Source organism: Heloderma suspectum, chromosome 1 (genome assembly GCF_057233095.1).
Source record: "Heloderma suspectum isolate Gila_16-S chromosome 1, 16-S_ref, whole genome shotgun sequence".
NCBI classification, from domain to species: Eukaryota; Metazoa; Chordata; class Lepidosauria; order Squamata; family Helodermatidae; genus Heloderma; species Heloderma suspectum.
Genome location: NC_139458.1, coordinates 107,732,973 through 107,760,222, shown reverse-complemented (window position 1 = coordinate 107,760,222; position 27,250 = coordinate 107,732,973). Strand labels below are relative to the sequence as shown.

General features: G+C 45.1%; 1 protein-coding gene across 1 annotated transcript; it reads right to left on the bottom strand.

Annotated features, from left to right (window-relative positions):
- Positions 1 to 130: 130 nt before the first annotated feature.
- On the bottom strand, positions 131 to 21,439 carry RCN1 (reticulocalbin 1). Its single transcript, XM_084853156.1, has 7 exons — positions 21,364 to 21,439; positions 20,883 to 21,276; positions 17,709 to 17,902; positions 14,436 to 14,614; positions 12,179 to 12,239; positions 4,707 to 4,906; positions 131 to 3,450 (listed from the first exon to the last, which is right to left on the bottom strand). Exons 2-7 carry the CDS (start codon positions 21,125 to 21,127, stop codon positions 3,343 to 3,345), a joined length of 987 nt encoding a protein of 328 aa, XP_084709282.1. The 5' UTR covers positions 21,128 to 21,276; positions 21,364 to 21,439; the 3' UTR covers positions 131 to 3,342.
- Positions 21,440 to 27,250: the final 5,811 nt, after the last annotated feature.

Genomic DNA, 27,250 nt, shown 5'->3' with positions numbered 1-27,250 from the left:
GAGCAGAAGGCTGACTCTACTCTTTTCATAGGAAGCCCCATGCATCTTAAAACACGCTAATTGCATCAGCAAAGAAGATAACTGGGATTCTAAAGTACTATCTAACTAGCACGCTCTCTTTAAGTTCTTTAAGTTATCCAAAAAAAGTTACGTTTATTGTCCATACCTTCAAGTCAATACAGGCAAAAGATGCAATTGTACATGGAACAGCTCAGATGCATTATGAAATACAGCAAAGTGAAAGCTTATGTTAGCTGATAGCAGAAAACCTTCTTAAAGTGGCAATGCATACCTTTCTACGTATACATACACACAACAGCAAACCGCCTCAGAATGGTGTGCTCTGTTGCCTCTCCAGAGGTACAAGAGAGAGTGCGAAGACTCTTAAATCGCCACCAAAAGGCCTAGATTGGAAGTGTTGGGTTTTCCTTCCCACTGTGAAATTACCACTATCCACATGCAAGCAGCAGTTCAGCAAAACCACACATGGTAAAAACAAACCAACAAACAAAACCCAAAGTGAATCATTCCAGCAAACATAGGAAATATGTAGAAAATAGCAGCTCTGCACTGCTTGTTCCTTTTGAGCAAACAAATCACAGGATGTGGTGATGCTGCTATTCCAATGCTCACAAGAGATGCATGGGTTCTAATTCAGGATGTGTCTTTATGCCAAGACCGGAGTTACAAACGCTTCAGAGTTCCCCAAGCCACAATGGTTACTCCATCCACAAGGGTAGATGTGATGGAGCTATTGTCTCCATTGAATGAGAAAGCCCATTCATATAGGCACTGTGTGAGAGCATTAGAATACACAATGGTCCCTGGATTCAGAGCATTAGTTTCAATCCACAAGGGAGACTTGTCCACTGTTAGGGATGGATGGAATTGCTATGAGCTCACAGAGCCTGTCTGCCAACTGATCATGGAAACCCTTCTTTGAATGGACTTCTGGAGTATGAATGGAGTGAGAGCAGCCTTGCGAATATATTCAACCTATGGCTCACCTATGGGCCAAATCACAAGGTCAGCCAAACAGAAATCCTGTGTGCATGTTGGGGTGTGGGTACACCGTCCACTATGTGTATAAGGCAGTGTGTGCACTGGGCATCCATATGTATGATTTCTTCACTGCTAGCAATCCTTCCAACCCCTTCTTGAGCAGGAAGGGTGGCAGGCATCAGATATAAGCGCACAACACTGCACAAATGGGGCTTCCGTCCTGCCTGTGGTGTAAGCTGGCCCTTTGTGAAGAATAGCTGCCCATGCTCAAGCTGCGCCTCTTGGCAAGTTTTCAGTGTGTTGTGTACAAGTTCTTCTTCCCAACGGCAGCTCTATCATTCCTATCATTCAACACCATTAACCCGGCATGAGATGGAAGGAGAAATGATGAAATCGCTCATGGATTGTGGTAGATGAAGAACTTTTCTTTCTTTTTTGTACTTTCAGTGTGGAAGAGATGGGATCGTCAGGGGGGTAGTGGCGCCAGGACTTTCTCGCAGGGAGAAAGCGCTGGGACATTTTTATTAGCAGCGACAATTACATCATCTGCCACTCCCCTCAGGCTTCCCTGTTCCCTGTGAGCTTAGCTGCCCTTGAGCTGCCAATTCTCACAGTAGCTGGGGGGAAATGAATTCTCCCAGCAACAATATATTGTTCCTTGTTGCAATGTAAAATATTTGGGGGTGGTCCCAGAGGAGGCAGGTGGATCCAATTTCAGTGGGGCGGAGGTTCCACTCTGGATTTTAGTTACAACCAGCCAGAAGTCTAAAGGAGCTATCCAAGGTGCTGGACCCCATCCCCAAAATGGGTCCAGAACCTTGGATAGCTCCTTTAGCCTTCTGGCTGGTTGTAACTAAAACCAGGAATGGAATCTCCGCCCCACCGAAATCAGATCCACCAGCTTCCCCAGGGTGGCCTAGTTTGAGTGAGCAATTAAGACACATTAACTTTACAAAAAACCTGCTCCTGCTAGAGATGGAAACGGCTCCAACTGGTTTGCATATATGGATCAACACAGCTGCTTGCATTTTTGGACTCTCCTTGAGTGCATGTTTATGGGGACAGCCACGATGAGTGCCTGCACTTCAAAATTTGCCACTATACCACTGGGCACCATATCTTGGATACTTGGAATTACTTTTGCTATATTCCAAGAAAAAAGTCTTAGCACCCTAATCCAAAAAGCAGTGGAGGTTGCTGGCTCCGACATCAGTGGGGCTGTGCATCCACTCCGAGTTTCAGTCAGAGCTCTAAAGGAACTATCCAAGGTGCTGAACCTAATCCCCAAAACGGGTTCAGCACTTTGGGCAGCTCCTTTAGAGTACTGACTGAAACTCAAGAGTGGACGCGCTGCCCCACTGACATTGGAACCACCAGCCTCCACTGCCCGAGAGATGTATTTGGTAGCTCCCTGACAGCACTCTCATCATACTGGACGGGAGTAAGTGCTGGGAGGCGTCCCCTTCACAACGACCACCCGAGGTGACAGTGACGATCATCCACCAGCTGACAAGGGCACCACGAGCACAGTCGTGGCCTCCCGCTTGGCTCCTGCTTCTCTGGATAGAGACCTAAGATGGAAATCCAGAGCACCTACGCTCGGAATAAAGAGTTGCTGTGCACCAGCCTTCCCTAACCAGGTGTCCTCCAAATGCACTGGACTACAACTCCCATAATCTCCAACAAGCATGGGCACCATTGCAGTGGCCAAGGATGGTGGGAGTTGTAGTCCAACGCACCTGGAGACTGCCAGATTGGGGAAAGCAGCTGTACATGGCCAGCCTCTACATGTGGTGTTTCTGTTGTAAGTGACGGATCAAACGGTTTGAATGCTCTCCCACATGGGGAAAAAGAATCCCCATACAAAGAAATCCAGCCTGTCAGGGAGAAAGGTCTAGCCTGTCTGTCTTCTTGAGATGCTGGTTTTGAACGTGCCATGAGGGAGCACTGAAACATTCAAGTTTGCCACCCCACCCCACCCTGCAGTGGGATGTAGTGCGGGTCAACAATGGATATACTGTAGGAGGCTGGTTCTTCTTACTACGTTTTGCTAGTTAGGTCTCAGTGTGAAGTCCAAGTTCACGTCTTTAGGATCGAGGTGAAAGTGTATCAAGCTGTAACTGGAAAGTGCATTTCCCAAATTATGCTGAAATCTATCGCTAAAATGTGCAAATAAAAAAGAAGTGGTAACTATTGCATTCAACGGTGCTAACAGAATAGCTTTGTTAAATATATATATATATCGGTGCAAAACCAGTATGCCAAAATAACCACTGTTACTTTGGTCATGTACAGGAAAACCAGACTCAAGTCTCTGATGTATGTGATTTTCAAAGAATATCATAGTTCATCATGGTCTTTTGTGAGGTCTTCTCCATAATTTGTAGCTTGGCTTCCAACAAACATATTCCAGTTGTCCAGAATCTCTCCTTTGGTTAACTTTTGATCCTGGGGGGTGGGAAAAAATAAACTCTTTTAAAGCATCCCAAAATACTCAACCGCTATTAAAGGGTTTTAGGGCCACGTCAAAAACCAAAACCAAAAAAGTGCCCATGACAAGTCCCTCAAGGGATGAGGCGATATATTATAAGATCATAAGCTGTACTTACTCATCAATAGGGCAATATAATGTACATTTTGATTACTTGCCTGGAATCTTTTGATTTGTTTCTGTTGCAAGAGATCTGCCTGTATAATCCAGTAGTGATGCGAGGGGCCAAGAGACTTGCTGTGGCCCCAGGAATCAGTAGCAGAGCAGCACTTGGAACATCTGAGGACTTGAGGGGAGGAAGGGGGAAGGGAGACTTGCATACAGCTTTGCTTCACCCGAGTAGCTTCTGTCTACTTTATTGTAATTGAAACATTTTGTAAACCGCCTTGAGTAGCGAGGGTACAAATACTCCAGATAAATAAATAATAAACGAGTTTCACTCCCTCCACTCTATCTGCAATGTTCAGGGAGTGCCGATGTTTATGTAGCCAAAATGGCACTATCCACGCACAAGAGAGAGAGATCAGCCCGGAAGTTTGCAGAAGTACAACAAATCTGATGGAAAAAAATGCTACGGGGGGGCAAGGGGGGAGACTCCCCCCACCCCCCTAAAGCCCAATTAGCTAAGTTATTCATGACTACCTTGTTCCATTGCTTCCAAAGTGGCTTAGAGAGCAATCCTAACCCCCACTGAAGGTCTCCAGTATATCTGCAGAGAGCTCCGCAAGCACAGGAGTACCGCTGGTGGTGTACCTACTGGTGGTAGGAGCTGAAATGGGGTGCTGTAGGGGCATGCCAGGGGTGGCCTTAGATCAGCTGGATCAAAAATCTCCTTGTTCCCGCAGTGTGCCAAAAAACACTGACTTGCAGCCATTGATAACTGAGTGGAACCTTATCTGCGCACATTCCTCTATGGTTTTTCAGCTGATGTGAACAATGATTCCAGCAGTTGGAGTTCTATGCCTATATGAGCACACATCAATCTCTGGAATAGAATGGATGTTGGAAACTCAAGATTATTTGGACCCAACATTTGGATCTCTCTGACCTCCACCACAAGTTGTGTTTTCTGAATGCACTAACATTCCCAAATCTATATCCATTTTTTATAACCCTCTTTTCACAGCGACTCACGGTAGGCTGACATTCTGCAAAAAGGAACCAATTATTCCAATAATCTAACATTTATGAAATCTGTGAAAGAACTAAGTACCTTGTCTACATCTGATTCATAGACTAAGTGCCTGGCTTCAGCTTGTGCGTGATCATAGTCCTGTGGCATAATCCAGTGCCGAATCTCCTCTTTATCCATCTTCCCATCTTTGTTTAGATCCCGAAAATCTGCAAACTGTTCACGTTCCGTTATTACCCAGTCAGGTTCTGGACCACCATCTTCATGTGCAAACATATCCGCTGGAGGCAGGAAGCAGCGTTATATTTCAACATCCTATTTAGCTTGCAATATATTAGAGAGCACAAGTGCACAAGTCACATTAATTGAAAGAAAGAGAATTACAACTGGATCAGACAACTATTAGGCTAAAGGGAATCTCAGAATTTTTCCAGGTGATCCATCTTCCTCCCCACACCCTGCCAGAGCACAAGGTCCATGGAATCCAAACCTTCCAAAGCAGATATATCCAGGAGCAGGAAATATACTACAGGAGAAAGCAAAATCAGACACCCATCAGTCTGGCATGGAGGAAAAAACGTCTTGACCTTATAGTATAGGGGTGTTGAACCTCTTTCAGCCCAAAGGCCAAATTCCATTTCAGAGAAGCTCTTGGGGGCCACATTTTGCCAAAGGCAAAAGGGACAAGGCCAAAATATGCCAGCATGTTTTATTTTAAACTCTTGCTACTAAGCTGGGGGGGGGGGGAGGGCATTTCAATCTCTTAGAATGGGAAAAGAACTGCACAAAAGTTGGGAAACTCCCAAATGATCAGTGGTCAAGGGAGAGGGGGTGAGGCCTGGGAAGGAGGCACAGACCATGCGATTGCATCTTCCTAACCACAGCTTCTCCCCTCTCACCCTTCCCTCTTCCATGGTTTGGTGCTATATGAACCAACATTAATCATGGTTAATGCAAACCAGGCTTTGCTCCTAAGCTAGGATCTGACACTCTGACCTGGTTTTCATGTAATGACAATCCAGACTATGGTTGAGTATCGGTTGTCATTGAATCATGGGTTGTTGTCATGGTTTACCCAGTGCTCACAACCAAACAACAAACAATGGATTCTCTTCCTGGGTTCTTTGTGGTTAACAATTCATAGTTAAACCATGGACCAGCTTTGCACAATCATCGCAGCCAGACGCCCTTTTGAATATTCAAGCTGCAGTGGGTGGTTGTCATGGCTTATCATGTCATGTGAACCGGTTGAAGCTTATTGTATCATGTCATGTGAACCTGCCATAACTCATGGACTTGTTAGGGTTGTATGAGGGTTGCTTAACCCTCATATAGGACACCCTTGCCAGTTTCGCACGACATGATAAGCCACGGCCATAAGGCTGCGGTGATCATGTGAACTGGCCCATTGTGCAGGGTCTCCATGCAGCGACAACCCACAATTCAACAACAACCCATACTCTGGGTTGTCATTACGTGCGAACCAGATCTGTTTTGAAGCTTGTTCCAAAAAATCTAGGTTAGAAGTGAACCCTGGTTTGTGTGCGGATTATAGTTAATGTTGGTGATGGAGCAAGGACAAGGGGAACTGACATTTCAGAGGGGAGAGGCTGGGGCTTCATTTCATCATGAGGAACTGCTCACTCTGCATGTGTTTGTGTTTTCAGTTTCATCTACTTTTCTTCATGCAGCATTTAGCTGCTCTAGCTGCTTTTGAGATAATAATGCCAATCACCACTTCAAGTAAGGAAACTCCTTACCACATCACAAGCTTAAATATCTCACACAAATGCTACAAATCACCTTCTTTCCTGTCAGCTTCATTTGCTGCTCTAATCTGTAATATCTCCACAACAAACAAAACAACTAGGCTACACCAATAACAAGAAAGAGGCAAGAGGCAAGCCCAGTAAGGTGCAATTATAATTTAATAGGTAATTTTCAAGGCATCAGGTTTGGAGAGATCATTCCTTACAAATGGTATATTAGAAGGAGATGTGATTTTCTAGGTAACTGCTGGATAAATTCCCCTGATGAAGACAGCTGAAACACATCAGCATTTACCTATTATATTATAATCGCACCTTATCAGCCTCGCCTCTTTCCTCTCATCACCACGACCATATCATCTCAGAATTGTTCCACTACCTTATCAGGACCTGCCAGAATAATAAGGGAAAGGATGCCCCATCCAGAGAGACCTAAAGAAGCAAAGCTATAGTGCTAACACACTATCCACTCTGGAACACCCTCAATTCAATTGGGCTTGAAAACCACCACTTGTCTATGGTGAATAAGAACTTGCCTCCAGATGAGCAGGCACAGAAGCTTTCATACACTGAAAGACATTATTCTTTTCTGTGTTCATGCTGTTGACATGCCACAAATGACTTACATTAGTATTTTGTGGGCAGGCAGGCTAGTAAAAACTTACATGGGCTTGTACGTTTTGTCAATGTCTTTGTAATGCTCAATTTTATCATGTTATTGGGGTAACAAAACTGATATGGAGACTGATAGCGTCTGGCACGTTTGGAGATCTACATCATCTGGCATACCCCCAGTTGTTGCTTTCTCACTATTCAAGTTAGTAGAAAAGAAAATATAAGAATGCATAAACCCAGCACTGACACTTCCCTGGCTGACAAGTCTTTGCACGAGGGAGGAGCATGCCCTTCCCCTCCTCACACATGTAAAGTAATCTGTAAAATGGGCAATCCATGCAGAGGCCTGTATTCATGAAAGCCTGATTCACATTATCTTCTCTCCCCCTTTTTTTCTTTTTGGAGGGAGCATGAATCATGTGAAGTGGTAGACCACATGTGCGGGCTTCCAGGTGGAGTGCTCACGTCACACAGCGCATGTTCAAGAAGAGGCCTGTACCTACTCCACCACTGTTGACAGCCATGCAAGAGTCTGAGCCAGGCTGTATCCCATCTGTAACCTTTATGAAAGAATGTCGGTGCTTCTCAAGTGCCAAAAAGAGACTATCCACTTTTCTCTTCACCTCTTCCAGAAGTTGTAGGACAACGGTAGGAACCTGGTGTCCTCCAAAACTACAAGTCCCATCACCCCTGACCATTAGCCAAGTTGGCTGGGACTGATGGGGGTTATAGTCCCAAACTTCTGGAGGTTGCCTATCCTTGTTGTAAGCTATTTGTTTGTTTTGGTTTATACTACTAAGGCTGCATTTGCTATGGTATCTATGTAGCATTTTGATAAAAGTTCTGTGTTGTTGTTTAACCTTTGGTTATTTATACCATCTGATAGAGAAACTTTTTTTAATGAAACGTAAAGGAGACTTTGGCCTTCAATGCCTCTCACCCAGTGGGTTTCTTCTAAGGATGGAAAAGATGGGGAGTCGCAGCTCTTTCAAGATCCCCTCTTAAGATGTAATCACAATCTTTTACGCTAGGTTCCAAAGTATGGGAGGAAAAAGGACCCAGAGCAACGTTGCATCTTGTCTCTGCCAGCAAGTGTCTGTGCGGATAACATCAGAATCAAATGAGCAAGAGTGGTAGATGGATGAAAAACGCAAGAGGAAACTTAGGGAAGCAAAAATGAGCTACATGACACCGGATGGCTTTTAGGGAGGCTCTTTAAAAAAAAGTCTCAGTGCAAGAGAACTACATCTTAATTAACTTTCCTTTTAATTCCTTAGTACTAAACACGAAGGGCTCTGCCACAAATGCCAATGATGCTTTGGAAATGCAAGTGCACTAGGAGATCAGCAGGGGCAAATTTCGTGTTATGCGTTCATGTTATGCCTCTTTTTGCAACATGTAGGACTGACACGACCCTCTCTCCAAAGGCATGCACTTCCACAATGAGGAAAGGAGGACCAATGGTGCCACATGTGAACTGGTCACCTGAGGTCCAAAACCAGATGTGACAAATGCAGTCGCATGTCCCAATGCTTTCCTTTTTTTGAACCACAAGAAGGCTAATCAGGCTGCAAGTTTAAGCAAGGGAATGGTGGGTGGGAGGGGAGACGTGAGCCTTTTCCTTCCCCGCAAAATGCAACGAGGTAAATTAAACTAAGAGAGAGTAGCCAGCCCAAGGTCACCTAGGGAGTTTCATGCATGAGTTGGGATTTGAAATGGGTTTCTCTAATCCTCATCTGATGCTCTAGCTACTACACCAAAGTAGCTCCCATTTTGTGGTTTTTAAATTGTGTAGAAATGAAAGACAAGACAACCTCTATTCTCATCTTCCTACTGCAAAGGAATGACACCTCAGATTTTTCGGGTTATTAAGGGATTGTTACAATTATCTTTTCCCCAAATAGATGCGATATGAGGTAGAGGGACACGATCACACTATGCCCATTGTTTCAGGTGTGTGCATCTGGCTGCTGGGCCCACTGGGATTCCATGTGGGCACTAAACGTTTGTAAAGGTCTGAGTTGCGCAGTTGATTTCCAGACTGTGTATGGGATGTTGACTGCACAGTTTGAGACTATGAATGTTAGATTTTACGCATGTAGAACCCATGCAAACATGGCAGACCTTGAGGTCTTCAAAAACATGTAGGAAGAAAGCCTATGGGCCCTGTCTACATGGCACCGCTTTCACCCTTCACTCCGTTTCAACTGTGCAGCATTTCAGCTTCGAATTAGCTTCTGCGGGGATACACTCGCAATCTACTGCAGGCTTCCCTAACAGACTCCACCATGCCCTTTTTTTGCCATTATACTTTAATGCACAGCTGCGCAGGCCCGTGAGTGTGAGAGTGCAACACTTCAGTGTCTGTTTTGCATTTTAGGGGTTCTGTTGTGTCTGTCTGTCCCTCATTAGGTAAAATGTGGGTGTTCTGTGCTCCTTCATTTCCACACCATCTGTTTGTCAGTTCCCCAGCCTGAGACTCTCGCGATGGTTTGCACTCACTAGGCGTGAGTGATATGTGCCTACCCATTGCTACGAAATGGTGGCCACCCAATCAAGAAGACAAGGATGAAACTTTTGAAAAGCAAATTGCCAATGTTTCAAGGAAGCATGAAGTTGTAGTAATGGGGGACTTCAATTTTCCCCAATATTTGTTGGGAGATAAATTCTGCAAAACATGGCCCCTCCAGGAAATTCCTGACTTGTGTTGCTGATAACTTCCTCCTACAGAAAGTGGAGGAAGGAACTAGCAGATCGGCTATCCTTGACTTGATCCTAACCAACACAGATGACTTAGTGGATAAAGTACGGGAACTCTGGGGGAAAGCGACCATGTTATACTTGAGTTCTTGGTTCTAAAGGAAGCAAAAGCCAAGTGTAGCCAAATGTGTACCCTGGATTTTAGGAAAGCCAATTTTAATAAACTCAGAACAATGATAACTAAGGTCCCATGGCAAGCGACTCCAATGAAAGAAGATGGGTGAGAGTTTTTAAAAAAGGGAATTCTCAAGGCCCAGTTACAAACAATTCCAACAAGAAAAAAGGTGGAAGACAACAGAAGAAGCCAATGTGGGTTCACAAAAAGCTTAGAGATGACTTGAAAACTAAAAAGGACACATATAGGAAGTGGAAGGAAGGCCAAGCTACAAAGGAAGAGTATAGCTAGGTAGCAGAGAATTGCAGGGATGGCGTCAGGAAGGCTAAAGCTGAGAACGAGCCGAGTCTAGCGAGGGATGCTAAAAGCAACAAAAAGGCTTTCTTCAGATAGGTGCATAGTAAAAGACAGAGGAAAGAAATGGTGTTTCAGCTATTAAATAAGGATGGCAAAATGATAACAGATGATAAAGAAAAGGCAGAAGTGCTCAATTCCTACTTTGGCTCAGTCTTCTCCCAAAAGAGGGTCTATGACCCCCCTGGCAAAGGCGACGTACAGGCTAAAGGGGCAGGATTTGCAGCTTGAGATTGACAGGCATATGGTCAAGGAACACCTAATGACTTTGAATGAGTTCAAATCTTCAGGGCCAGATGAACGGCATCCTAGAGTAATAAAGCAACTGGCAGAAGAGCTCTCACAACCACTGTCTATTATCTTTGAGAAATCATGGAGTGTCAGATGATTGGCTAATGTTGTCCTTATCTTCAAAAAGGGCCAAAAGGAGGAACCTGGGAACTACAGACGAGTCAGTCTGACATCAATTCCTGGGAAAATTCTGGAGCAGATTATAAAGCAATCAATCCGGAAACACCTTGAAAACAATGCAGTGATTACTCGAAGCCAACATGGATTTGTCAAGAACAAATCCTGCTAAACTAAACTGATCTCATTTTTTGATCAGGTAACCTCCTTTGTGGACTGTGGGAATGCTGTGGACATAATATACCTTGACTTCAGCAAAGCTTTTGACAAAGTGCCCCATGATATCCTGATGAGCAAACTAGCTCAAAGTGGGCTAGATGAAACAACGATCAGGTGGATATCCACAGTTGGCTACAGAATTGGACTCAAAGAGTGCTTATCAATGGGATCTTCTCAAACTGAGGAGAGGTAATGAGTGGGGTACCGCAGGGCTCAGTCTTGGGCCCAGTGCTCTTCAACATTTTCATTAATGACTTGGAGGGGGAGGTGCAGGGAATGCTTATTAAATTTGCAGAAGACACAAAATTGGGTGGGATAGCTAATACCCTGGAAGAAAGAAACAAAATTCAAAGTGATCTTGATAGGCTGGAGTGCTGGGCAGAAAACAACAGAATGAAATGTAATAGGGATAAATGCCAAGTTCTGCACCTAGGAAAAAGAAACCAAAGGCACAGTTACAAGATGGGGGATACGTGGCTCAACAACACGACAAGCAAGAAGGATCTTGGAATTGTGGTAGATCGCAAGCTGAATATGAGCCAACAATGTCATGTGGCTGCAAAAAAGGCAAATGCTCTTTTGGGCTGCATTAATAGAAGCATAGCTTCCAAATCCCGGGAAGTACTGGTTCCCCTCTACTCAGCACTGGTTAGGCCTCATCTGGAGTATTGTGTCCACTTCTGGGCACCACACGTTAAGAAGGATGCAGACAAACTGCAGAAGGTTCAGAGGAGGGCAACAAAGATGATCAGGGGACTGGAAACAAAGCCCTATGATGGGAGACTGAAAGAACTGGCCATATTTAGCCTTGAGAAGAGAAGACTGAGGGGAGATATGATAGAGCTCTTCAAGTACTTGAAAGGCTGTCACAGCGACGAAGACCAGGATCTCTTCTCGATCATCCTAGAGCGCAGGACACGGAATAATGGGCTCAAGTTACAGGAAGCCAGATTCCAGCTGAACATCAGGAAAAACTTCCTGACTGTTAGAGCAGTATGACAATGGAACCAATTACCTAGGGAGGTAGTGGGCTGTCCCATAGTGGAGGCATTAAAGATGAAGCTGGACAGCCATCTGTCTGGGATGCTCTGACTTGGATTCCTGCATTGAGCAGGGGGTTGGACCCGATGGTCTTATAGGCCCCTTCCAACCCTACTATTCTATGATTCCATGAGTGCCTAGTGGATGTGGCAGGAATGTGCAATCTTGTAACCCATCTACATGCAGCCTCCACTTGGGGTGAGGACTGTCCAAACTGGCCCTAAGAAAACTTCTATATAACAAATATAGGAAATCTCCATGTCGTGACTTACCAATGTATTCATCTTGATCCACAAATCCATCTTCATTTTTGTCTATGTCCTCCAGCGTTTCCTGTCACAATAAGGAAAAACAGCTGTCATTACGAAGGTGTGTAATTTTTGCCCAAACTGAGTATAAAACTCCTTTTGAGCTGTCACTTTACATCAAGGGTATAATCTTTTTTTAAAAAAAAAAACACCTAACAATGATATAGTAAATATCAGTAATTATATATTATCAGATACCTCTCCCCAAACTCATGAAATAAAACATATTCAAGATATGTTTTATTTTACGAGGTTCATTATGCACATGGATTTAGACATAAAGCCTTTGGTAACATTTGTACCACAAAAATACATGAATATCTTATGATATTAAAGAAGGAACTTTAGGGGGCAAGCCTATGGCTTCTAGACAATATCTGGGGGGCCATAGGATAATTCAGATTCCTGGATCCAAGGTCGGAGACAGCGCTCCATCCTCCAATCCAGGAATCCAAGCTCCTGGCCCCTTCCCCCTCACAGCCAGCATGGAGAGGTTGCAAAAGTGACCTAGGAAAGGAGGTAAATGGGGTGTTCCTGTGGGCGGGGAGGGACTGGAGAGGCTGGCTTATTAAGTATTCTCAGGTCTTTCCGGTCTCTTTCCCTCCCCCTCCGTAGCACCCCAACTAGAGGGGCGAAAAAGCCCATCTAGGGAAAATGCATTGGATGCCTGTAAGCCTCCAAGTACGGAGGCTTATGAGCACCAGGATGAGATTGTGCCCTTAATATGTGCCCTTAATCCTATGCATGTTTTGACAAAACATCCTACAATTCCCAGCAGCACAGCCAGTGTAGGAGCTGTAGGATTTTTTTCTGTCAAAACATGCATTGGTTTGCACCCTTAGATATTCGAAGATATTCAAACCTTCTTCAAGCTGGGTAATAAAATAAATATCTAATTCATTAAAAAAGAATAGTCATAAATAAAGCAATTTTACTCTAGTACTCTTCTGAATCAGGAATGATGTACTGTTCACACTTCCTATGGCGGGCCACAGCTCAGTGGAAGAGCACATGCTTTGCATGAAGAAGGTCATACATTCAATTCTTAGCATCTCCAGATAGTCCCCTATCTGAAACCCTAGAAAGCCACTGCCAATCAGTGTTGACAATACAGGGCTACATGGACCAATGGTTTGACTCGGTATAAGACACCTTCCTATGTTCCTAGGAAGTCTCTATGTGATGCAGCTGTGACATACAAGGAGAGTTTGGGGAACAGCAGGGTGCTGATGGAGAACTGGGACCACAGCTGGCCTCATCTTATGTGCACCTCATCTTATGGGCCATTAGAGTGGACCTGCCCTGCAGTGCTGAAGCAACTATGTGCCTGTAAAATACTGCAGAAAGGAGGCTGAAGGGTTTTACCAAAGGCAAGTGCAGCAGAAATGCATCGTTCTGATCCCCTTGACTTACATAGGATGCTGCTTTAGCTACAATCACACAAGCTTTTTTCCACACATTGCTGCAGCTGAAGTAGTGTGATAAGATCAGGTTGTTTATCCAACAGGAGGGTCCAATAGCACACTTAAAGAAAACAGGGCAAAGTCTCCAGGCAAAATGTCTGTGAATGTATCTGTCACTTTGCCTAGAAACTCTCTAACGATGGTGGTACTTACTGATCAACATATTAGGGAGATCACCAACCAGATCAGATTTAAACAAGGATGTGGAAATCAGCAAAGCTCAAACTGGGCAAGATTCTCTGAGTTCCACCTCGAGACTCAGTCTGACTTGCATCCATATCAGATTTTTTTTCCCCCAACACGAAAATCACAAAGTACTTGGTTGCATACCTGGATGTGCTGTTCGAGTGCACATTTTAAACTATGCAATCTTCTCCCGTTAATTAGAGTGTGTGAACACTTTTTTTAAAAGTACACATTTTTTCTCAGGCCCCTTTTTCTAATGTATGCATTTTCTGAACACATTCCCCCACACAAACAACACTGCAAGATCAGGAATACACAAGCTTTGACTATATATTGTGTTTGCATTCCGGAGTTTGCGAACACAGTAAATTCTGGTCTTAAATGAACTGAAATGAATTTCTCATCCATCTCTACTTTTAAATAAGCCAGATTTCTTAAAAAGCTTCCCTTCCTGTTGAAACAGCCAGTGATATTGTTTGGGAAACCTTGCCCTGAAAGATGAGGAAGCCAGATTTCAAATCTCTTTAGTAAACGGAAATCAAAGAAAGGAGATTGGCTCTAATGTCACTTACGAGAACAACAATGTCCTTCATATGCTCAAACTCTTCCGGGTGAAGGAAAGCGGTGAACTCCTCACGGGTGGCTTCTGAGTCTCCATTCAGGTCAGCTCTTTTGAATCTTCTTTCATCCCTGGGAAGCATTTTTTTGAAACTGTGCTGCTCTGTTGCATCTTGAAACTCTGCTGGATTTTCTAGGGAACCAAAATGATCAGAAAGAGATGAGACAAGGAGAAGGGGCAGGAGTAACAAAGGCCTGAATGCTACCTGAACTCAACCTTCCCCAACCTGGTGACCTCTAGATGTTTTGGACTAGAGCTTCCAGCATTCCTGATCCTGGGAGTGATGGGAGCTGAAGTCCAAAACAGCTGGAAGGCAGCAGGCCAGGAAAGGCTGGTCTAAAGCAGGGATGGGCAAAAAGCAGATCTCCAGATGTTTTGGACTTCAATTCCTGACCACTGGCCAGGGTGACAGGAGCTTCTAGGAGTTGAAGTCTAAATCATCTGGAGATCTACCTTCTGCCCATCCCTGGTCTAAGGCATCCTTCCCTTACCCCAACAACAAGGACTCCTGGATTCAAACCCAGGACCTCCTGTTTACTAGACAGGCACTTTAATGAACTAAGCCATGGCACCCCACTACCCTACCTACATGCCTCCCATTCCCTCCCTCCCATACAGCATCACAGTGCTATTCTTGTTGCCACTCCCATGCACCGAAACAGAGGAAAAACAGGACAAAGCAGAGTATTTTAAGAAGATTTGATGAGATTACTTTTGATGCTTCATAATAATTACAGCAGTATTGTTTATTTAATTTGTACCCCACTTTTCTAACAAAAAATGACACTCAGGGTGGCTTTCAAAAGCAATTAAAACTGATTAAAACAATACATTAAAATACAATAAAAACATAAAAATTACAGAAAAAAATATTAAAAACGTCACCCAACCCACCAGACCTCTTTCAGGCTGAAGGTCTTCTTAAATAATGTTATCTTTACCTGCTGGCAGAATGACAGCAAAGAGGGAGCAAACCTAGCCTCTCTTGGGAGGGAGTTCCACAGTCTGGGAGCGGCCACTGAAAAGGCCCTCTCTCAGATCACCAGCAAATGTGCCTCTGAAGATGGCGGTCTTGAAAGAAGGGCTGCTATAGAGGATCTTAAGAACTGGGCAGGCTCGTATGGGAGAAGGCAGTGTTTCAGATAACCAGCGAAGCTGCTGTAACAAGGGAGTTGCGTGCTTCCTGTAACTGGGCCCAATCAACAGGCTGGCTGCAACATTCTGGACCAGCTAAAGTTTCTGAACAGTTTTATCAGTAGTATCAAAACAGGTCATGCAATCTACTTTGTCTTGTAAACAAAAGGAATTTGTGCCTTTGGCATGCATACCGAGGGCCAAAGCACAGGTTACTTTAAAGACACAGCTGCTCTAGGGTAAATGCAGGGCCCTGATCCAGGCTGGGACCCTAGGTTGGGGGGTAGGGAGCTTTTAACCCTTTCCCTCCTGCTGTGATCCTGATCTAGATTGTCCCCAGCCCCTTGCCTGCAATTTATATTTCCAAATACTGGCCCATTAAGGCAAATAGATGGTATACATTGCAGGTGCTTGGGAAGGGTCAATCTGGATTAGGACCAGAGATGATGGGAAAAGTTAAAGCCCCCTAGCACCTGGCTAGGATCCCTATCCAGATCAGGCAGACCAGTTCTTATTCGACAGTAAAAAAGAAAAAAGTAACATGTGGTTTGGGTCCTAGCACACAGGTCTATTAACTGGTTTATAAAAATATGCACATTGAATATGCACACTTTGGTCTGATGAACAGGTGCTGAAACAAAGGCTAGAGCAGGGCTGGGGAACCCAAGGGCCCAATTCAGTTTCGGAAAAGCTCTCAGGGGCTGCATTCCAGTGGTGGGTGAGGCTGAAGGCCAAAGTGGGGAGGCAAAAAATACAAAGAACAACAACAGAATATTGAGGCTCAAAGCTCTTACTGCCAAGGACTATGCCTTTGGAGAAGCATTTCAACCTTTTAGAATGGGGAGCGGGGACTGCACAAAAACTGGAAACCACCAAATGATTGGTGGTTGGGGGGAAGGGCGTGACCATCTGGGAACCCCAAAGGGCTGGACTGGGATCTCAGGAGAGACAGATTTGGCCCCCGGGCGTGGGATTGCCCACCCAAGGAATAGGGCATCTGTCCACCCTAAATGGCATCCAGAAAATGGCCCAAATTCCCTGCAGATCTAGGGAACCGAAAGCAGCTGTAGAGACCCACTCCTGCCTTGTCTGCTTTCCCTCTTCTTCTGCCAGCACATCTGTGCACTGGCTACATACTTGACAAATATAAAGGGCAACTAGAAAGCTTGCAAAGAAAAGAAAGGGAAAGAGCCACAATTGGAACACTGGGCTCTGAATGGCTGGGCAAGGAGGGCTGACCAGTTCTTGAGTGCAGCAAGCCCTCAAGAACCAGGAGATGGCAGCCAAAAAGGCAACTGTACTGCTGACATGGAGGGCCAGCCGATCATGGGTTATGACTCAATAATGGTTCAATTATTTAACCCATGATGAGCTGCAGTGCACATCGGGCATGTGTAGCCACCATTTTCATTGCACAACCCTTATCGAGACAATCGTGGGTTGCTCCGTGTCATCTGAACCCAGTCATTGTGGGTTATTCGAGGGTTAAACAACCCTCGCTTAAACCCTACTGCAAATCCTGGGTTAGCAGAGGATCATTTAACCCTCAAATAATCCACAATGAGCGGGTTCATATGACACAGCGCAACCTCCAACTGGAGGCTGCATATTCAAAATGGTGGCCATACACACCCCAGCTAATTGTGGGTTAATTAACCCATGATAACTCACTGTGTCGTACCAACTGGGTCAGAGGCTGTTATAAATGGACTGGGGTCTCAGCTTCTGCTCCTTGAAGGTAAACTGGAGCAAGGTTACAGAATACCAAGGGTCCAAACAAACATTACTTTCAATCCATTTCTAGCAGCTATGACTTCTTTCATTTTTTACTTTAGAGTAGGCACAGGGCCCCCTATCCAGAACTGAAAAGCCCGCTATCCCACACACTAGGGTCTCAATCCAGATTGGGGGCCCTGTGTGTACTCTAGAGTAAACATTAAAAAAAAATAGCTGCTAGATACAGATTTAAAGTAATGTTTGTTTTGGCCCTGAATGTTTGTTTTGGTACTTGTTGCTCAGTGCGAGAGGCAAGATTTACAGGAGCTGATCACTGAGCTAGAGTGGTTCAAATTTATGTCTTGAATTTTCTCACCTAGGTAATAGCCATATGTGGCTTGTTTGTATTCTTCCCAGGAAATTTTATTATCTTTGTTGAGGTCATAATCCTTCCAGACCTTAGCCACATTTTCAAAGATGTAGCGTTTCTGCACTCGTTTAATCCAGTTTTTCAATTCCTCTGCTGTCACAAAGCCATCTTTGTTATCATCGATTCGATCAACGATTTTCCTGCAACCGTGGGAAAAGTAAACTGATGATTAGACTTATTGTAAGACTTCTGAAGAATTTTCTTGAATATCTGTTTAGGTAATTATCTCACTCACACTGACTGGCAACAGCTCTCCAGGGTTCCAGGCAAGAGTTTTTCCCAGCCTTCCCTGGAGATTCCAGGGACTGAACCTCGGACCTTCTACATGAAAAGCTGGTGCTCTCTCACTGAGCTGTGGCTCTGAGCTACAATATGTCATGCTTTCTACCATTATGTTTGCATTGGTAGATGCCCTGGAAGGACCCTGGCTCACCTTTGCCAGAAGTACCTCTTTCCGAGTCAGAGGGGAAGGCTGAACCACCCTCTGGCCCAGAGAGTATAGACAATAAAAAGTGCAGGCTCAGATGGCCACCCAGTGAAGGAGCCTGCACCTGAAAACCCAAAGTAACCAAGCTTCTCATGAGTAGGGGCTCCTTGAAAGTGCCCTTTGAGAGCAGAACTAAGTGCTTGTAGCTGGGCCTAGGCAGGAATCAGGAGACCAGATTATATAAACCCTCAGTTGAGGTTTGGTAGCTGCTGAAGCAACATGTGTCTTTCTGCTCCCATACTGGCTTATCTGACTGTTCTAGTTGTCGATTGATATGCTGTTGATTCATGGACCCTGCTTAAGAACCTGTTTTTGGATTTTGCTTCTTTCTGGACTGCTCTACAGTATTTTGACCCCAGCTTCACCAAAGACCTTGCTTTTTTGGACTACTCCTGTTTCTGAATTGTGTTCCTGATCTCAGGCTGCTCTTGACCTTGTTATGTTGATTGGCCCCACTTTCAGTCCAAGGACTAAGGTTTGACCTGACTTTAGCAGAACATGTTACTATGCAGAGCACTAATGCAAAGAGAGCCAGTGTGGTTTAGTGGTTAAGAGCATTGGACTAGGCCAGGGAAGATCAGGTTCAAATCTCCACTTAGCCATGAAGCTCACTGGGTGATCTTGGGCCAGTCACTCAGCCTACGCTGCCTCACAGGGTTGTTGTAAAGATAAAATACAAGGGAGAACCAAGAGTTCCTTGGAAGAAAGGCAGGATATGAATGTAATAAATAAACACATTGGGATAGAGGTAAAAGATTCTGGGCCTGTTCACACAACTCAACAGCCCACTGTGGTTTATTTAAGCCAGTGGCCATTTTGACTATTCACTGCCCAGCTATTCATTTTGACTATTCACTTGGCATATCGTGCAAGCCGAGGTGGTGGAGGCTGTGCAAAAGTTAAACAATGGCCTGTTCTAGGGTTATGCGAGGGTTGTTTAACCCTTGCATAACCCCTGCTGCCCAGGTTCACACAAAATGACAAGCCGCAGCTGGGCGATGAATAATCAAATCCCCCCCTGGCACATCCCTGCAGTTAAGGATGATGGAGAAATTCGAGATGGACTATTTGGATTTCTAAGAATCCGCTGCGGACCAGCCTCCTCAGGCTGCACAGAGTCCGTGGACTTTTGGATTTTTTTTTACTTTCCTGAAATTTACACAAATGTTTTTGTAGAAAAATACACAAATTTCTGCTGAGACTGGAAAATATACCTGGAGAAAAGTTGAATGGAATGGGGGACAATACACTAAATGTTATGTACTAACATAAATTACGTAAATTGCTGTGAACCTTCATATGGAATTATTTGTGTGTTTTTCTGCATAACAAAAACAAAAAAAATCAAATCCCTCTGTGAATGGACACCGGAACGAATGACACCGCCCAATCCACAAAACACACGGGATGGATTTCGCAAAATCCAGACATCCCCAGCTGCAGCCGACTGTGGCTTAAATAAATTAGCCATGGTGGGCTATTTTGATCATGTACAGCCCCTCCCAATACTGAATTGGCAAAGCAGGATGACAACATAAACACCTAAAGGGGGCAAGCACTTTCTGCAGTGAGCAAACCATTCCCAAAGCAAGTCTGATAGTGTCCAATCTGTCAACAAATTCCAACTTGGTAAACCCTCCCTTTGACACTTTTTAGCTTTAGAATGACAACTTTCAAGTTGGTTGCTGGGCATCGAGAGAGTGTAAAATGCTCCCCAACTGGTTTCTAATTATTATCATTAAAAAAAAATAATCTGAGATTTGCTCATCCACTTCCAGTCTGTCACAATGGAGTTGGGACATACCCCTCTGATTTGATCTTTTACCCTTTTCACCAGCCCTCATTTGAATTTGATTCTGCAAATAGTCTCTTTGGCACTGCGATGTCTCTGGCCTCACTCTTGTAGTAACATTCCACCACCACCTGTCTGTAACTTGTACGCGTCTTGCCAACTGAGGATAATGCTTCATGCATCTGATGAAGTGGGCTCTGGCCAATGAAAGCTTCTGCCACAATAACAGTCTTAAAGGTATCACAGGTTTCTTTGTTGTTTTTGCTGTAACAGACTAACAGGGCAACCCTTCTGGACGTGACACCATTCATAATAATCTTCTCTCCCCTTGCAACCATCACCAAGCCTCATGCACTTCCGTTTTTTTTAAAGTTGATGCTGGACTTTAGCCTCCCACACAAAGCAGGGGAAACAATCCTATTCCGATGATGCCTTTCCAAGAATGAACTCAGCCTCTCTCTTTTTTCTTTCATTCTGAGCAGGGATGGACTGGACCTCCCCTCTGCCACGTTATCAGCAAATCATGGCAACTGTTCCTTCTCCTGCTCCCCCCGCCCTGCCGAGATCCTCTGGCTGGGAAATCGTAACTTTCCTTACATTGGTGCTAAAGTTATAACCTGACAAGGGCGCTTCTAGTTGCCCTGAAAACTTATCTGGAGAGCGGTCTGAGCATAACTCAGCTGGCGTGCAACCAGGGCATTTCAGGGTAACATATTATCCACTGGTGGAGGTGCATAATAATAATAATAATAATAATACAATGGAATAACGTTAATCTGATCATAAGGCGGCTCTTTCCCGTCCAGTCTTTTCAGTAGAGTTAAGAGGAGGTCGGTCTTACCCCAGTCTTTCTTTGCTTTCTTCTGGGGTGAGTTGATCGAAAGTTTTGGCTTCTTCTTTGCCCAGGAAGGCCTCGTGGTCGTACTGGAAGCTCTGGTTGTCTTCGTGCTGCCGATCGCTGAGCTCGGGGTCGGGATGCACGCCCCTCTCCTTCCTGAAAGTGGGCACGCCGAAGGACCCTCGGCTGCAAAGCACCGACAGCATCAGCCCCACCGCGAGGCAGCGAAGAGTTTCTTTCGAGCCCATTGTCTCGCCCGGGCACAGTGCGATCTGTCCCGCGGGCTGGGGTGGGGGTAGGGGATCGCACAGCAACGTCGAGAAGGAACTCAAAGCAGCAGAAACTTTCCAGCCTCCAACACCGGGAGGATCAAGTCAACTCACGCGGGCTCCCTTACCTGCAAAAGCATGCACGTGTCTTGGGCTGAGCGCTGCGACTAACAGGGCTCGCCTCCCCGCCCCCCTCTCCTTCTCATCGCTCACACCGAAAAGAGTCAACGTGGGCTTGCCCTTCTCCCCCAGCCCCTCGATGCACAATACCGGCGGCGAAAGTCTCGCTCTAGAAATGCACATGAATGACCTAATTTGGGCTGGGTGGTGGGATCCCCCCGCCCTGGCCACTCACGAGTGCGCTTGGAAACCGCGGATGTTCCGCGCCCCTCCGATGCTACAGCTCCTGCGATTGGGCGAGAGAGTCTCTCTCTCTCTTTCTCTCTCTCTCTCTCTAGTGGTGGGAGGAGCCGCCGGGTCGCCACGTTTACAAGGCGTCTCGGGTTTCTCCGGAGAGCCAGCCACAAAACGGAGCGGGAGGCGATGAGCTGGAACGTGGAAAAGGTCCCGGGGAAAGTTTCCAAACGCCAGCGTGGTGTGGATTTGATGTTCCTTTGCCCTAAATGAACGCTCGAGAGAGAACTCTGAAGCCCGATCCTAGGCATGCTTACTTGGGAGGAACTCCCAGCGAATTTAGTGCGGTTTCTTTCCTTGCCAATAGGCAAATGATCGAGCGATCAGATAAGCTTTTCTTTTGTAATGGTAATGTTGTAATCCTAGGCAAGGGTAGTCAGAAGTAAGTTAAATGCAGCTTCCTGCCCCTAAGTGTGTATATACGACTGTAGCATTCAATCAATATGTGCAACTTTTCACCGGAAGTTTATATGTTAATTTAACACCCCCCCCCACACACACACACACACTCCCTCCTATGAATTAGTGGAGCTAACAGCAAGAGGAGACTTCCAGACTAGCCCATTACCCTGCAGGCCACAACCCACCCCATCTCTCAATCCATGGGCTGTATCTGGTTTTGTTGTTTTGGTTTTTAACTTAAAGATGACTTTTCCTTCCAGCTGCGATCGAAAGATAGAAGGCACTGTCCCACACAGGATAAAGTTCTGTTATAACTGGTGGAGGCTGGTGGCTCGGATGTTAGTGAGGCAGTGAATCCACCCCAAGTTTCAATTAGAAGCACCTTGGATAGCTCCTTTAAAATTCTGACTGGTTCTGATGGAACCCCGGAGCAGATTTACTGCCCCTTTGACATTGGAGCAATGAGCCTCCAGTAGTTATAAGCTTGCCATTCTCTTATGCCAAGCGAAGGGACCCATCCTTCACTTTTGATAGTCTCGTGCAATCTACAAATTGACAGTGAGCAGTACGTTTCCTTGATGACCGTCTACAGTTGCCAGTTTGCAACCTGGAGATTCTCCCGGTATCTTTTAAATTTCCAACTGCTTTAGGAGTCCAGGAAGTGGCAGCTTCTTCCCTGTGTGTCTCTCCACTCACCACCCCCAGTCTTTTCATCCAGGTCCTCCTGCTTCAGCAGGGAGGGGAGTGGGGAGAGAAAAGAGGCAGGGTAATGGAACTGGACCAGGTAGGAGAAGCTTTTGCTCCCTTGTTTCCTGGGGCAATGGCAAATTTAAATGTATGGGGGGGGAGTAATCTCTGGGTTGCAACTCTAGACCCACTAGCAAATTAATCCTTGGCATGAACCTAAATCCACACCTACCTGCAGTGTGGGGATTGCTGTGTAACTGGTTTTCTTAGTTTGAATGAAACTTTTGTGCTGGGAGAGCCAAAGAGAGGGGAAACAGTTTTGGGGCCACTAAGGGAGCAATCACATGCATGTTTAAACCAAAAAAGCATGCTGGCTGGGGAATGCTGGGAGATGTAGGATTTTTTCGGTCTGAACTTGCATAGGATTTGTACCCTAAGAGGTTTCTGACTAGAGTTTTGGGGATATTGGTGCAGGACTGATCCTAACATAAGGCTAACATTGCCTGAATATTATGTATGTGTACTTCCTTGCTACCTGTTCAACCTGCACATTTGTAAATAAACATGTCCTCCCTGCCCCATTGGTCTGCAGTGCTTCCCCATCCAAACAGGAAACTTTAACACTATAAAAGGCTGTCCTGGGACTTCTCAGGGCTAAGGGAAAGGAGCACAAGAGAATGCTTTTGTGGGTATGATCCAGCTCAAAATAAGCATGTTTAAGATCCAGTGATTTCTGTTAGGGGCTGTTAAGGACACATGTGAAATCAGTAGTTTTAAAAGACCTTAACTTTGGCTGGATCCTACCCTATGACCTCTCTAGAAGTAAGAACTACTGACAATGAAGGTGACAGTAAATAAATATCCATGTGTCTTTTTAAAATCTACATCATTCACACTATTGATAGGCATTATTCATTTTGGCTCTGGTGTGTTACAGTAACTAGGACTATCCTACAGGAAAAATGAGTTCTGGCAATGAATGGAAGCTTGTTTATTACTAGTCAGTTATCTTACACCCCAGAGAATTTGTCCTCCATTTTCAGGATGCCCAAAGAGATTCCTGAGAAACTAAAGTGTTCTGACCTGGGAAACATCACATCTTACTGGGTGTGCACATCCTTCATATGCAGGAGACCCATGTTTAACCTCTGGCATCTTCAGGTAACAGGTGACATGAAAGACCTCTGCTTGAGACATTACAGCAGGGGCCAAAATATCTGGAGGGCCACAAGTTGACCACTCCTGCTTTAGAGAACTGTTGCCAGTCAAAGTAGAAAATACTGGGCTAAATAGTTCGTCCTGCTATAAGGTAGCTCCCTATGTTAATCCCATGATCTCCCACTAGTTTATTTGTGTTGTAGTTTTTAAGCTGCCACCCTATATACATTTTCCTGGGAGTAAGTCCCATTGAACTCAGGGGGGGTTACTTCTGAGTAGATACATATAGGATTGCATTTCTAAGGTACAAAACTGGAAAAGTACTACTTGTTAATGGTTCCCCCCCCCCATTAGCATTTGTTAGCCACTTGCTAGGCACTTGTTTCCCAACCTCAGCCAATGTTAGAATATATAGAGGAAACGATATAGTTTGGCAATTAACTAATTAATTCCATAGGTAGAACGTTATGAAATTGTCCTTTTAAAATATTGTGGTAAAAACTTTGAAAAGCTTGAGTACCAGCAGATGCAAACTGAGTACAGTCAGAGGAAAGCTTTTTGTTGCTGTAAAATTTGCCAATTTTTACAAGTACAGGAAGATCATCAGGAGAATTAAACAATGACAGCAGGGTTTTCACAAAAGTAAATACAGCAGTAAAATCACTCTATCATTTTGTACAACACAGGCAAAATCCTGGATCAGAAATCATGAGAAAATATTCAATGTCTGTTAGTATGGAAGGATTGCTTTATTGTGGGATATTTTATTTGGTTCACATTTTAAATAAAAACACTAATAACCTTCTGGGACAGTATGGCCTGTCCATGTTTCTGAGCATGCAAACCAGATGTAGATTATCATATGTGATAAGTCACATGTATCTATTTCACTGTGTGTACATGTAACGTACAGTCAGGGCCAGAAATCTTGGAACAAGGATAACAGTTTTGGAAGTTGGCCTCCGTACGCCACCACATTGAAGTTGAAAGGAAACACACCCAGATGGGAGCGAAGTCAGTACTTTCAGCTGTAATTCAAGGGGTTTGACAAAAGTGGGGCACTAACCATTCAGGAAGGACAGCCAGTGGCGTACACACAAACCCATCGTTGGTGGCTCATAAGTAATGGACCGAATGGCTGCCAAGCAGCTGCATGGCCAGATGTGGCCTGTTTCCTGGGTACCCCATGACCAATTAAGCAGATAAAAGGCCTGGAGGTGGTTCTGAGTGTTACATTTGCATTTGGTAGCTGTTCACAGGAACTCCCAACATGAGGTCCAAAGAGGTATCCATGCGAGTAAAGGAGGCCATCATTAGGCTGAGGAAACAAAATAAACCCATCAGAGAGATAGCAAAAACATTGGAAGTGGCCAACACAACAGTCTGGAACATCCTGAAAAAGAAGGAATTAACTGGCAAGATCAGCAACATCAAAAGGCCTGGAAGACCATGGAACACAAATAAAGTGGATGACTGCAGAATTCTGCTCATGGTAAAGAGGAACCCTTTCACAGCATCTAGCCAGGTCAAGAACACTATTGAGGAGGTAGGCATGTCATTGTCAACATCTACAGTCAAGAGACCGTAGATCAAATTTGCAGATGACACAAAATTGGGCAGGATAGCTAATACTTAGGAAGACAGAAACAAAATTCAAAGTGATCTTGATAGACTGGAGTGCTGGGCAGAAAACAACAGAATGACATTTAATAGGGATAAATGCCAAGTTCTGCGCCTAGGAAAAAGAAACCAAAGGCACAGTTACAAGATGGGAGATATGTGGCTCAACAACACGACAAGCAAGAATGATCTTGGAATTGTTGTCGATCACAAGCTGAATATGAGCCAACAGTGTGATGTGGCTGCAAAAAAGGCCAGTGCTCTTTTGGGCTGCATTAATAGAAGCATAGCTTCCAAATCACGGGAAGTACTAGTTCCCCTCTACTCAGCACTGGTTAGGCCTCATCTGGAGTACTGTGTCCAGTTCTGGGCACCACACTTTAAGAAGGATGCAGACAAACTGGAGAGGGTTCAGAGGAGGGCAACAAAGATGATCAGGGGGCTGGAAACAAAGCCCTATGATGGGAGACTGAAAGAACTGGGCATATTTAGCCTTGAGAAGAGAAGACTGAGGGAAGATATGATAGCGCTCTTCAAATACTTGAAAGGTTGTCACAGAGAGGTAGGCCAGCATCTCTTCTCGATCATCCCAGAGTGCAGGACACGGAATAATGGGCTCAAGTTACAGGAAGCCAGATTCCGGCTGAACATCAGGAAAAACTTCCTGACTGTTAGAGCAATACGACAGTGGAACCAGTGACCTAGGGAGGTAGTGGGCTCTCCCACACTGGAGGCATTCAAGACAAGGCTGGACAGCCATCCGTCAGGGATGCTCTGACTTGGATTCCTGCACTGAGCAGGGGGTTGGACTCGATGGCCTTGTAGGCCCCTTCCAACCCTACTATTGTATGATTCTATGAGATGGCTTTATGAATGTGAATACAGAGGCTTCACAACAAGGTGCAAACCACTGGTAACACTCAAGAACAGACAGGCCAGATTAGCCTTTGCCACAAACACCTAAAAAAGCCTGCCCAGTTCTGGAATAAGATTCTTTGGACTGATGAAACCAAGATTAACTTGTACCAGAATGATGGGAAGAGAAAAGTATGGAGAAGAAAAGGAACAGCTTATGATCCAAAGCATACCATATCATCTGTCAAACATGGTGGAGGCAGTGTTATGGCATGGGCATATATGCTACCAGTGGAACTGGGTCACTGGTGTTTATTGATGACCTGACTGCTGATCAAAGCAGCAGGATGAATTAGGGAAGTACGAAAGTCACTTAGCTTTCCGCGGATTATGTTGATGGGGGGGGGGAGGCGATCCATTCCTCCCCCCCCGGAATCCTCCATGGCCAGCTGTGCTCCGCAGCAGCTCCGCGGAACAGCCGGCCAGGCCCAGCCAGGCCAGAGCCGTCTGCAGCCGGATTTCCGGCTGCAGAGGGCTCTGGGGGAAAAAAAACAACGTGTACGCAACTTTGCGTTCCTTATTTTTGGCCGTCTTAGTCTACGTAAATATTTACGTAGACTATGATGGCGAAAATAAAGGGGAATGCAAATAGCGTAGCGGGCGCTATTTGCGTCCCTTTTTGATTCACCATTTTAGTCTACGTAAATCTTTACGTAGCCTATCACGTCGGGGGGGTTTGTTTGTTTTTTTAAACCCAGCCATGATAGGCTACGTAAATCTTTACATAGCCTATCACGTTGTTGTTGTTTTTACAAGACTGCAAATGGCGACGGCAGCAGCTGGTCGGAAGACCAGCTGCCGCAGCCACCATCGCCGCCACCCGGAAGATCCGCCCCAGGTAAGTCTCATCCCGGGGGGAATCCACGGGGGGGGGTGGCAGGCCGTTCCGCCACGGAGTTCGGGGGG